Source organism: Melopsittacus undulatus, chromosome 5 (assembly GCF_012275295.1).
Source record: "Melopsittacus undulatus isolate bMelUnd1 chromosome 5, bMelUnd1.mat.Z, whole genome shotgun sequence".
In the NCBI taxonomy this organism is placed as follows: domain Eukaryota; kingdom Metazoa; phylum Chordata; class Aves; order Psittaciformes; family Psittaculidae; genus Melopsittacus; species Melopsittacus undulatus.
In genome coordinates this window covers 21573912-21587646 of record NC_047531.1, presented here as the reverse complement: position 1 = coordinate 21587646, position 13735 = coordinate 21573912, and the positions used below count along the sequence as shown (strand labels likewise).

Sequence of the window (13735 nt, the reverse complement as noted above, 5' to 3'; positions counted from 1 at the left end):
CAATCTGGCTTTGGCTCTTAAAATCAGTCTGAGGATTGCAACTGCATTTAAGGACTGAAATCCTGCCCTTCAGGACAAAGCAGGGATGTCTGGTAAAATCCAAGATGCTGTAAGAAATAATTAGGTGGCAGTAGTACAATCAGAGCAGTTCTGTGGCTGGCTTGATATCTGGAAAATGGAAGAAAGGTTCACATCTGTGGCCTGACTTCCCAAATAAACTACATGCGCATCTCGTATCACATGAACTGTACCTACAGTATTATATGTCACGTAGTTCCCTCATACTGAAAATATTTTCAGGAGTGATGATACATCTGGGAATACACATAGGAAAATAAAACCATTTACATTGCTGTGTGCAAAGCAACCCCCAAACCTTTATTTGTCACAATACATTTCAAGTACATGCAAAAGGTATTTACATTTCTCTAAGGCAAACAGAAATTGGGTTCTTATTCCTGAGTTGTTTAGCACCAGTAGAAATAGCAAATAAAAAAGTAGGAAATGTTGTCTCTCCCTTTGAAGCAGCAGCTGCCTCCTATGCAAAATATTTCTGCTTTCACCTTGCATTTCTTTTAATGAGCTATATATACTTATAATTGCTATTGTCATTTGGAGCTGTTTCTGCAGACTTCAGCCTCTTCACAGAACAGCTTGCCAAGATGTGACAAACTTTCCACATTTGTTATTTTACCTTACAGACTGCTTGCTTTACAACAGTCCTTTACAAACAGACTTTACCACAGTCCTGCTGTCTTGGCTGGCACATTGCACTAAGGTCTTCTCTTCAGTTGTTTTGAGTTCTGCATTCCTCCAGTTAGCTAGAAAAACTAACTTTATCTTGTTATGTCTTCCTCGTGATGGCTAGCTGCTTCTCCAATACTGGGAGAGGGAAAAGCTCAATTCAGCCAAAAGAGAGTCTTAGGGCTTGACTTCATCAAAGCTAAAGGCAGGGGAAATGAAAATGCCCACTGAAGTGTTGGCATTTATGAAGAAAATGAAAAGCAGTTTTTCAATGAAAAATAATGCTCCCTCAAAGTCTCACTAACATTTGAGTCATCTGCATTATCTCTGCAGATATTTGCTAGAATTTAGGATGGTGAAGTTCCATTTAAAATACAGAAGGAGCATTTTCAAAGAAATTTTTGACAATTTTGATTTCCCATTGAGTGCTTAAATCAAGTCTAACTCCAATAGGCACTTTTCTCCCATGACTTATTCAGACTACCACAGAATATGAATCTAAGAGCAAACATCTGTTCTGTAAAAAACTAAAGTTCCTATTTAACATAGAAGTGTAATCCAACCAGGAAGTCAATACTGCAAAATGGGGTATGACTCTTCAGTGTGCCTTCCTACACTGACCTGTAGTGTGGAAAAATGTTCTATGTCAAATTACATTCTCTGCTTTTTATTTTATGCATTCCTGAAACTCTGTTTTTAATGACTTGTCAAATACATCAATAATTCAAGGTTTCTGTCACCATTTAGTCTAAGTGCCCATCTCAGCTAATCAAGGCTCACCACAAACAATTTGCAAACAAATGCTAGTATTTACAGGTATTCAACTTAACATTCATTGAAATAAAAGAACTGCTGGCTTAAGTCGGTTCTTAAAGAAAAAAACCTCCAAGTAATTTCTTACTTCTTTTCCAATTATTACCTCCCAGGATCTAATGTCTTCCTTCACAACCATTTCACACTGGCATATTGTATTGGGAATAATCCACATCCAAATAGTCAATTGTAAAGACATTACCTTTAGCAAGGACAATCTCACATGGAAATTCTTCACCAAATGTTTACCAATTTATTGCCCTACCTCTGAGAGATTATTATGAACTAAGCACCTAGGAAAATATAGTAAATGTAAGAGGAACTCATGAAGTATCTAACCAACCTATCTCATCGGAAGCTGACTCCTTTTGGTGATGCACTTCTCAACAGGTCTGAGGGCTTTTCCAAGTAAGATGACTTCAGAAGGCTAAACCCAGGAATGGTTGTTATTCTGCACCTGGCAACACCTCTGTACACAGTGAACAAAACCGCCTGCTGCAGGTATTCCCAATGAACAGCTGCAGAGTAGCATTTTTATCCTCATTTGATTTTCTATGATGTGACCTGCATGCAGCTTTACTTCTAAAATCAGCACTGCTGAATCTATAACCAGCAAGTCTGCTGAGAAAGAGGTACTTTCTCAGTGATCATTTCAATACTAGGAAGCTAGAAACCTTACAAAACTTTAGAAAGTCTTAAAACCTGTTTCTCCCTGGAAATCCTTGCTCCCTAGTCTATAATATAAAAAGACTGCACTGTATTTAGAGGAAAATATTGTGCCCCTTGACAGTCATTGTTTATCCAATGACTGTTCACCAAGTGTTTGTGAAGTCATATCCTGCGATGGTGGTTACTTTGAAAAACATCTAGGACATCCACACTTCTCTGCTTCTTGCCTAGAGCTGTCAGAACTGGCTGGAGCTGAGGTTCTCTTCCATTCATACAGGACAAGGGACATGGGCATTCATCTGGGCTGTTTCCACTACCTGCTGCACCCACTCAGGTAGCAGAGGCTGACTAGCCTCCTCAGGCACCTTACCAAGGTGAAATATTCCAGAGAAAGACATATGAATACTTCCTGCACTCAGGATAGTTCAGTGGCCTTGGAGAACAGTCACAGCACATCTCTGACATACTCTGTGTCTCAGCTTGCTTGGGATGGTGACTTATACCCTTCTGATCCTTGAGTGAGAGAATTAGTCCTAGTCCTACCTGCTCTTTCAAGGATGGCCCTGGGTTACCACAACCTGAATTCTTTCATGCAGAAAGAAGAAGTTGTAGGCAGGAATGTTTCTGGATAGTTTTGAAATGCTACTCCCAAAGGCACCAATTTTCACATGCAGAGCAAGACATTGCACTTTCTTTCAGTGCAGATGACACAGATTACACCCAGTTTATTTATAAAAGTTTTATACACCTGAAATCTCACAAACATTTACAACTTTCTTGTTTTCTTCTGAGTTCTGAAAAGACCAAGTCCTAGAATTACACTGCTGTCTCCTTTGACTCCAAAGTCTGTGGTGGCTTGAAGTTCAGTATCTCTTTATACGTAATGCCTGGAAAACAACAGAATAAACATAAGACTTGCTGGTCTAACTGGAAAAGGAGACATGGGCAAGGTGCAATCCCCAGCCTGGTTAGGTTCTAGTCTAGGTCAGAAGACAAAAACCTCTTCTGGCAAAAAAGAGAGAAATCTGAGTACAAAAAGTAAGAGAATCAAGAATCATCTTTTCAACATTTCAGCTTTGAAGAAGTAGTCCAATGCTGAAATGTTACAGATGCTTTCAAAGGGATGCAAGCATTGACTTTACTGTATAGTGGGCAAGATCCTCAGAAAGAGCTACTCAGCAAATCAGCCTTAAAAGTCAAGTCCTCACTTAAAAGCCAAAATACAAACCTCTGACACTAGATGAAATCTAGATTCAGAGTTAAGTTTCTGCTGAGATAGATATGTTTGCTCTCCCTGATAGAACCTAACTTCATATTAATGCTGACAACTGTTTCATTATACAGCAACAGTCCTGTACAGCCAACATTTGAGGAATCTGTTCACCTGTCTATTTACTGGAAGGTACATGCTACAGAAATGGTTTCATTTAGACCAGTAATGAGGGGTGTCCCTCAGGGGTTGGTGTTGGGACCGGTCTTGTTCAACATCTTGGTTGGTGACATGGACAGTGGGATTGAGTGTGCCCTCAGCAAGTTTGCTGATGACACAAAGCTGTGTGGTTTGGTTGATACACTGGAGGGAAGGAATGCCATCCAGAGGGACCTTGACACACTTGTGAGGTGGGCTGATGCCAACCTCATGAAGTTTACCCATGCCAAGTGCAAGGTCCTACACCTGGGTCAGAGCAATCCCAGGCACAGCTACAGGTTGGGTAAAAAGGAAACTCAGTGCAGCCCTGTGGAGAAGGACTCAGGGGTGCTGGTCGATGAGAAACTGAACATGAGCCGGCAGTGTGCACTCACAGCCCAGAAAGCCAACCGTATCCTGGGCTGCATCAAAAGGAGAGTGACCAGCAGGTCAAAGGAGGTGATCCTGCCCATCTACTCTGCTCTCGTGAGACCTCACTTGCAGTACTGTGTGCAGTTCTGGTGTCCTCAACATAAAAAGGACATGGAACTGTTGGAACAAGTCCAGAGGAGGGCCACGAGGATGATCAGGGGACTGGAGCACCTCCCATATGAAGACAGGCTGAGAAAGTTGGGGCTGTTCAGCCTGGAGAAGAGAAGGCTGCATGGAGACCTCATAGCAGCCTCCCAGTATCTGAAGGGTGCCTATAAGGATGCTGGGGAGGGACTGTTCATTAGGGACTGTAGTGATAGGACAAGGGGTAATAGGTTAAAACTAAAACAGGGGAAGTTTAGATTGGATATAATGAGGAAGTTCTTTACTGTAAGAGTGGTGAGGCACTAAGAAGGGGTTGCCCAGGGAGGTTGTGAATGCTCCATCCCTGGCAGTGTTCAAGGCCAGGCTGGACAGAGACTTGAGTGACATGTTTAGTGTGAGGTGTCCCTGCCCATGGCAGGGGGTTTGGAACTAGATGATCTTGAGGTCCTTTCCAACCCTAACCTATGATTCTATGATTCCTACATTGCAGAAGACAGGATGACAGTCACAGGAAAAAGGAGAGCCTTTGTTAGGAGGCAGGGAAAAAACCTTTGGGGATCATTCCTTGATAAGAACACTGGCTTACCAGTAGTGTTTATCTTAATGATGTCTATTTACTCTGTTCCACCAACAGCAGAGAAGGTAATTTGTGAAGGAGAATATTTCTATATCTGCATGGTCTTTCCATCTGGTAATTTTTTAAAACATCACAAATCTAAACTCACACTTCCACTCATCTAGCGGAAGATCCATGTTATCAAACGTGTCGTCATATTTCTCAGCTTCAATTTCTTCCTCAGGATCGTGGACTGGTTCAAAGTAAGGATGCATTAAAGCCTCAGCTGCTGTGATTCGTTTCTCTGCATCCAGCACCAGCATCTTCTCCAAAAGGTTTACAGCTATTGCACAGAAAACAAACAGTGTACTCAAATCACACCATTGACTCCAGCTTGTGCACAGTAACATTGCCCTGGAGATGTTTCAAATAAATACACAATTACAAAGCAGAATCATTAGGTATTCATTCTACAGCCTTGGGGCCCACCTGCATGGCCAAACAGTGTTGTGAGCAAGCTGGGATGTGTACAAAGCATGACTCAAACAAAGGTGCTCCCTTGCTTCTGTACACAACACAGCCACATCACCTCAGCTAATGCCTTCTCAGCTTCTGGCTCTAGGACCACTGTGCTTTCCCATGTGTTTCATTGCTGCCATGCTATTGTGGTTCTAAGGTACATCACAACTTGACAGCAACAGAATGAACAGTTGGCTGCATAGAATGAGAATTGCTCTGTACATCACCAAATCCAAGCACAACTACACTCTGAAGCCAAGCACAACTACTCTCTGAAGTTGACTACACAAGTCAGTTGTCCACGTACAGAATCTCAGTATCTGCTGAGATTCAGTATCTGACCTCAGCCAAAACAATCCATGAAAATCTTCTATGTTCCTATCCAGTGGATTTTGGATCAGGTCCATTGTTGGACAGTCAAAATGAGCTAGTGTAAACAGATATGATGAATGCTTTGTTTATTCTCTGTTTTTCTATCCTGAAAGTTCCTGGGTTGGGTGGAGCAGCTGAAAGGAAGAAGAGGCAGCAGCATGGGACAAGATACTGCAACTCCTGCTTGCCACATTGTGGATTCTCTCCAGGCTTCTCTCCCAGACCATGAGCTGTTGTTCTCTCAATAAGAAGCAGCCAGATGATCACAGATGATAGGAAAAAACATCCTAAAATCTAAATGGAGATATGTAGTTTGCTGCAGTTGAGAGGTCATTGAGCTAACCATGCAGGCAGGGTAAGAGCTGCTTATTAATTATGTTTATTTCTACTGTATCTGAACATACAATTTTAACTTCTTAAATTGAGAAGATTCAATTATCCTAATTTATATTCTAACAGAACTGGCTTTCTGAGTGTTCAGGTCACTGGGGAACAGATACAGGTTGGGCAGACCCATCTCAGACCTTTAGTTGCCTTGGGTCACGTCACAGTTATGCACACTTGGTATGCTCTTCCGGCTGTTTATATCAAGTCCAAGCCAGTGCACTTCTCAGGAATGCACAGATGTTTCTCAAGATGCATGAATTCCATTACTAAAATGTCAGCTTTCTACTTGCTTGCATTTCAACTGCAGATCAGATAGGTCTTTCAGAATTATATTTCAAATACAATACAGAGAAAAAATTGTTACTTATATTTAATCTGTCAGGGATCTTGAGAAAGCTGCTCCAGCAAAACCATTAAGCAGATGCTGGACTGAAGCCTAAGACACAAAATACTTCTTTTTTCATATTTCCAAGAAACATCTGAATCCTGGCAGGGTCCAAACTTGGCAAAGTTATGAATCATGGAAAGAAAGAGATAGAAAAGCACAAGAACTATCACATAACCTATCATATGACTGATACTGCTGCCACCTCCAATACAAACACAAGAACAAGAGAAATCGTGCATATTCACGCAAGCTGTCTTACCCAAAGGATTTGCATACTTCAAGATGGATGAAAAATCTTTTTTCTGGACTTTTGGGAGGCTTTTGATATAGTTTTTTGCCTTAAAAGAAACATGGGTGTTTAATTAGAACTTCACTGCCTTTATAATGTAACATTAACTGTATGGTTAATAGGTAATTCAACAATGCTTTGATAGCACATTGTACAAATTAATGTGGGGGGGTCATAAACCCTGATTATATTCACCTTCTTGTTGAAAGGAACTTTGTTTTTTTTTTAATCAAGACTTAAAATTATGATTAAGAAATGAGAATGTAAAACTTTAATTATTAGTGCTCCATATTTAATATATTAGCTAGAATAAATATGTATGCATCATTTGAAAGAATGTCATAGTGAGTTTACAGGAACCTCTTACACAGTAGTTCATTAGTATTTAAATCATATACTTAGTCTAATGAATAATTTTACATTCTTTATAGTAGGGGCTTAAGGATTCTAGAAGGACACCCACATACGAATAGAAAAGACAGAGACACCTGCAAACAACTGAGTTTTCTGAATAGATTCATATTTTCCAATAAAAGTAGTAACACATCAGCTGAACTGCTTATATTGTATGCACTGGAAACTCGGAAGTATTTAAATATACAGATTTTTCAAGTGTTCTGATCATTTTCTGCCCCCCCCATCTCCAGTAGCTATGTGCAAAGCATTTCAAGGCAGAAAGGTGACATCAGGGGTCAATACATACTATCTCAGCCAGTCTAAGTACTGAGCATGGATTAAGTAAAATAAAGATGTGTTAAACCAACTGACAAAGCCAAATACTCACGTCTTGACTGTGCAGCTTTTGAACAAAATCTTGAGTTGGTGTACCTGTTACTTTCATTATTTCTGTGAGTTGGTCCAGATCTGATTACCAGAAATAAGGAACAAAGACTTTCACTGTAAGAAAACTAATCACCCTGCAAAAACTGTGTGTTTCTGCACTACTGGAGAATAAAGCAAAATTCACAATGCAGTGACTGGAAAACAACAAAAAAAGTAAACAATTCTTGCTGTCTTCTATTAATACTGTCCTCTAATAATGATCATAACTACTACTGCCAATGAAGTATCACTCGAGATTGAATGATGACTTAATCTTTGCTATTTTCTTAGTCCTCAGTAACAAAATGACAGGGCAAGATGTTTTCTGTAAATCTGAAACATTTTACGAGATGTTACTTACAGAACATTTTTTGGTAAAATCTCAAAAAGCAGGAAATGGACTAGCATGTGCATGTAAGCCCATACACTGCAGAAGAATCTTCTGTGCATATTCTGGAATTATTGAATCCGTTACTAAAAAATCAAAATGTACCTTTTGTATCATCACAGAACCTTTTACCTGATGATTTGAGATGTGATTCAAAGATCAGCTCTCTTTCTTTATCAAAAATAATCAATAATTTTTAATGTCAGATATGCAACAGTGGCACAGATATTAAGCAATCAATGAGAAAGGTGCAAGCCATTTTACTATTCATTTCAATTTATGCTCATTGGTTTTTGAACAGACCTACTGTATCACATCAGAACTTCTCATCATTTTCTTACATTAGTGTCATAAATTCACTGAAGGATACGATCATTTCCTTTGAACAGAGGCCTCCCTGTTATCATCTCAGCCATTATACAGCCCACAGACCAGATGTCAACTGGAAAAAAAGACTAACAGTCACATTAAATTGCCGAATACTTGTCCATTTAAATGTACATAAAGTTTAATTTAAAACATAAAGTGTAAAATTTACTTTTATAGTCCATTAAAAATAAATTAATGCCTTGCCAGTTAAGATGAACAGTATAAGTGAAACTTCCAGCCTTTGAATGAGCAAACTGGAGATAATCTGATAATATGCTGAATCAGCTTCTCAGTAACAGGCAGATGGATGTGGGAAGTAAATTTTCAGTCTTTCAAAAACTTTCATGGTTACCCTAGCGTTATTTGAGTTCCCCCTGTCTGTCTGAGTCAGAATCAGCACATCTTTGCAGGAAGATGACAGTCAGTGCAGAACACAAGAACAGAGACCAGACTGTCACATCTGTATACATTTCTATCACTACTTTCCAACCACCTTGGCACTTTCGGTTACTTTCAGAAAATGTTCAAAATACCTCCAAACCCACAATCACCAAACAATTACCTGCAATTTATCTACAAGGAAATTCTGCATAATTAGACGGTCATTTCCACCTCCAGTTTCTCATTCATTTCAGAAAAAAAGACTTGCTTGTATATTGCCTGACTCAGTGAATGCTTTAGCTCTGGTATGGCTTTTCTGAAGAGATGCTGACCTGTTTGTGTATAATGCATCCAGTTGAGTATGACCTCTGGGGCTCTATACCACCTCGTGACCACGTAACCAGTCATCTCGCTGTCTGTGTGCCTTGCCAATCCAAAATCCAGAATCTGTAGTGGAAGCACAAAGAACAGCCTGATCAGACAGCTAGCAATCCATTTCATACAGAAGGTACAAGCATGTCAAAGAAAAGAATCAGAGCAATCTGTAAATATTAGTTTAATTTTGCATCATTTTATCACGCAAGTGTGTTGTTCTCATTTTGAAAAACAAGAAAGAAATAGCAAGGGGCTTTACAATTTTTTTCCAAGTTATATACTCCTATAGCAACACTAAAAGCTGCAAAACCAGTAAAGGAAACAATAAATTCTTCAATTATCATTTAGAAAGATAATGAACACGTTCAACACAAAAAGTTCCCTGGCCATGGAATCACCATCCTCCCATATTAGGGCTAAAAGAACAGCACCCATCTTAGATGGTAATCATTGCTCTCATATCTCAGGTGGCACAATCATTCAAGAGTGTGTCCAGCGATATTCTGAAGTAAGCAGGTATCATTATTTCTATTTTATGAATAACTCATACATGGGATAGCTTCCTATCGGTCACATTGAAAATCTGAAACAGCATAGAGAATTACCATTATTTAGTCCCACTGAGTCTTCTCCAACCTACTGCATCAACTATAGAGCAACCCTCTGTAAGGAATGCAAGGTCAGTGCAATTCTTTAAAGGATTATGCACAATTCATCTTATTTCTAAGATTCCCAGATATTTATTTCTAGATACAGCAATGCATACAGCAGCAAGATGAAAAACGGCCTTTTGTCAGATTCTACAAAATTTGAGTAATAATGCCAACCCACTGTATGGACCATTGAAAGATGGTGCCAAAAGATGTGATCAACAGCAAGAAAATCCCATTCCTGGTATGACAGTTTGTATTTATCAGGAAGTTCATGCTTCTACCAAGAAACAGGGGGCTTGGATAAATAAAGTCTATTCATGATAAGTCATTGTCTTCACACATAGTTGAGTATGTAGCTTTGCATGAACAGCCACAAGTTTCCATGTGTAGCAGGCTTCATATATATGTATTGAGAGGGCAGAGTTTTTACTAGGAGCACCTGTGCATTACTAAACCAAGAGTGATGGTTTTGTACTGCTCTCTGTAATTAGACATTTAAAAACATTTCAGGATAGTTTCCTCATTCTGTAGCACTAACAGAAAGGAAAATTACATTTTCATTCAAGATCAAGTGTATAAAATGTTATTGCTTATCTTTATTGCCATACTTGAGACATCATTTCTGTATTTCCCCCATAAGTGCTGATAACATACCAATTTAAAAACAGGAATAGGATGCAAAGGAAGATATTTTTATTCTTACTAATAAAATGTACTTGATTATGGCTGATTCTTTGGGTACTGAAGACTTATTGATTCAAAATATATACAATAGCAAAATACACTTTTACATACAGCTTTTAACTTTATGCTACATACACAGTACACGTTTCCTCAGGCTGGAAGAAACAAAGGAAGTTTTACTTAACAGGTCAAAAGCCACATAGAATCATAGAACCATAGAACAGTTAGGGTTGGAAAGGACCTTAAGATCATCAAGTTCCAACCCCCCTGCCATGGGCAGGGACACCTCACACTAAACCATATCACCCAAGGCTTCAACCAACCTGGTCTTGAACACTGCCAGGGATGGAGCATTCACAACCTCCCTGGGCAACCCATTCCAGTACCTCACCACCCTCACAGTAAAGAATTTCTTCTTTATATCCAGTCTAAACCTTTGCTGTTTGAAGTACCATCTATTCTGCCGCAGCCTTTTAGGCATTTCCCATACTAAGGCTTGTGACGCTTGGAGTTGGAAACAGCTAAAATACAATTTGGATCTGTCTTTTTGTAAAAGCAGAAAATGTCACTGAGATTTTTTGTGCACTATGTATTAATTTCAGGATTTCTTTTCATTTACATAGTCATAAGGCTCAGGAACAAGCGTACCCCATTAGTACTTAATGTGGTACCACTTCAGCAACAATCTTCACAGAAAACTATTATTTTCATACTCTAATATTCAAAATTTCAGCTGGAATTTCCAAAGCAATTTTCAGAGCAAGGTTGAAAATCCTTTTCATAATGCAGGAATTATACAAGAGAGAGCAAACTCCCTTAGCTCCTTAAGGATGAGCTCCCTTTCTACTCAGCAAACTTAATTTTCCTAACTTGCTTCAGTAACTGTAACAAAAATAACTTCTAACTTTGAGACTGCAGAAAGGGCAGTGGTTTCCCCCCTGCACCCTTCACTGTCACTTTCCTGATTCCTGTGTAGCAGTTGAGAGCTCTAGATGAGGGAGCCAGAAAGCTTGCTGTGAAAAATAAAACTGATTGTTTATTAATTAATTACCAATTCAAGCAGCTGTTCCAGCCTCATCACTGCTGGAGCTGATGCAAGGGAAGCTGCTGAGTGCACAGATATGGGGAAAAAGGCTTGCACTGTCCTTAGCAGCCAGTTAGCATGGTCCTATGCCCATGTGTAAGCTGACTTAAAAAGCATGATCATATCCTGCCTTTTACACCTGAACGCATGCATGTGGGGAAGCCAGTTCAACTCCTTCAGAGAAAGAGAGATCCCAGTTAAAGCCTTGGAGTGGGGTTTTTTTTGTGCATACTTCTTAACATACTACAGTTGGCTTTCTCTTTATAGATAGGAGCTGTCTTTTGACAAACAGTATTTCCTAGTTTTAGTCTGCACTTTTCTTCTGCATATGCTATCAGAGCTCACTGTACAACCAGGGACACAATAACCTCACTCTGAGAGTCGAAAGAAACAAAACCAAAAAGTCAGCGCTACATTTTCTCCTTGTTGTTTCCCAAAATTACGTTTTGATATAGAATTATTTGTCTTAGTTTTTCTAAAAGCTTAAAAATGTCCAAGGTAACAAAAAATAACTTGTGCTAAATAAGGAGGCTGATCATGTTATGGAAGAATGTCTCAGACCTGGGCTGCATCTCAAAATGTAATTGCACAGCTGGGGAGGGGGGTGGGAAAGAGAAACACGTACAACTGTTTTTAATAGATTCTCTTTTTTACCTTACCAACCACTCACCGTTTTGTCACCTACAAGCCAGGAAAAGGCAATGGATTTCTATGCCAGATAAGGAAAGTTTGAAGTAACAGGATCCTGAACATTCAGGTCAGTTTCCAAAGAGCAAAAACTTGTATTATACATAATATATACATTACATATATATCTGTATGTATGTGTATGTATGCATGTATGTATACATACACACACATTCATAATTGAACTACTCCCATAAAGTCTTATGCCTCTTTTAGGGAGGAGCCCTTGGTCATAAGATCTAAATGTATTTACATATCAGGATACAAAACTCCCCATTCAAATTTACTGCTGTTTTGTGAGAATGTATAGGTCAGTCATCCAAGCACATGACAGAAGCCATAGAATCATAGAATCATAGAATAGTTATGATTGGAAAGGAACTCAAGATCATCTAGTTCCAACCCCCCTGCCATGGGCAGGGACACCTCACACTAAACCATATCACCCAAGGCTTCAACAAACCTGGTCTTGAACACTGCCAGGGATGGAGCATTCACAACCTCCCTGGGCAACCCATTCCAGTACCTCACCACCCTAACAGTAAAGAATTTCTTCCTTATATCCAATCTAAACTTCCCCTGTTTAAGTTTGAACCCATTACCCCTTGTCCTATCACTACAGTCCCTAATGAATAGTCCCCCTCTGGCATCCTTGTAGGCCCCCTTCAGATACTGGAAGACTGCTATGAGGTCTCCACGCAGCCTTCTCTTCTCCAGGCTGAACAGCCCCAACTTTCTCAGCCTGTCTTCATACAGGAGGTGCTCCAGCCCCCTGATCATCCTCGTGGCCCTCCTCTGGACTTGTTCTAACAGTTCCATGTCCTTTTTATGTTGAGGACACCAGAACTGCACACAATACTCCAAGTGACGTCTCACGAGAGCAGAGTAGAGGGGCACGATCACCTCCTTTGACCTGCTGGTCACGCTCCTCTTGATGCAGCCCAGGATACGGTTGGCTTTCTGGGCTGTGAGTGCACACTGAAGCTGGCTCATGTTCATTTTCTCATTGACTAACACCTCCAAGTCCTACTCCACAGGACTACCATGAATTTCCTTTTTGCCCAACCTGTAGCTGTGCCTGGGATTGCTCCCACCCAGGTGTAGGACCTTGCACTTGGCATGGTTAAACTTCATGAGGTTGGCATCAGCCCACCTCACAAGTGTGTCAAGCTCCCTCTGAATGGCATTCCTTCCCTCTAGCGTATCAACAGAACCACACAGCTTGGTGTCATCGGCAAACTTGCTGAGGGCACACTCAATTCCATTGTCCATATCAGCGACAAAGATATTAAACAAGACTGGTCCCAACACCGATGCCTGAGGGACACCACTTGGTACTGGTCCCCAGCCAGACACTGAACCGTTGACCACAACTCTTTGAGTGTGACCATCCAGCCAGTTCTTCATCCACCAAGTGGTCCACCTATCAAATTGATGTCTCTCCAATTTAGAGACAAGGATGTTGTGTGGGACAGTGTTGAACCCTTTGCACAAGTCCAGGTAGATGACGTCAACTGCTCCACCCCTGTCCATCACTTCTGTAGCCCCGTCATAGAAGTCCACCAAATTGGTCAGGCAAAATAGCCTGATTTTGTAATTCACTGAAGAAC

At 40.2% G+C, this 13735-nt stretch overlaps 1 protein-coding gene across 1 annotated transcript in view; it reads right to left on the bottom strand.

Moving 5' to 3' along the window:
• Positions 1-375: 375 nt before the first annotated feature.
• Positions 376-13735, bottom strand: part of MAPK12 (mitogen-activated protein kinase 12) — a 36438-nt gene continuing 23078 nt past the window's right edge. The window contains exons 7-12 of the mRNA XM_034063260.1: positions 8975-9089; positions 8263-8334; positions 7467-7546; positions 6653-6731; positions 4897-5070; positions 376-3113 (exon numbers count right to left, since the gene is read on the bottom strand). Of these exons, the coding sequence (XP_033919151.1) occupies positions 3043-3113; positions 4897-5070; positions 6653-6731; positions 7467-7546; positions 8263-8334; positions 8975-9089 (591 nt within the window). The 3' untranslated portion in view covers positions 376-3042. The remainder of the gene's footprint in view (positions 3114-4896; positions 5071-6652; positions 6732-7466; positions 7547-8262; positions 8335-8974; positions 9090-13735) is intronic.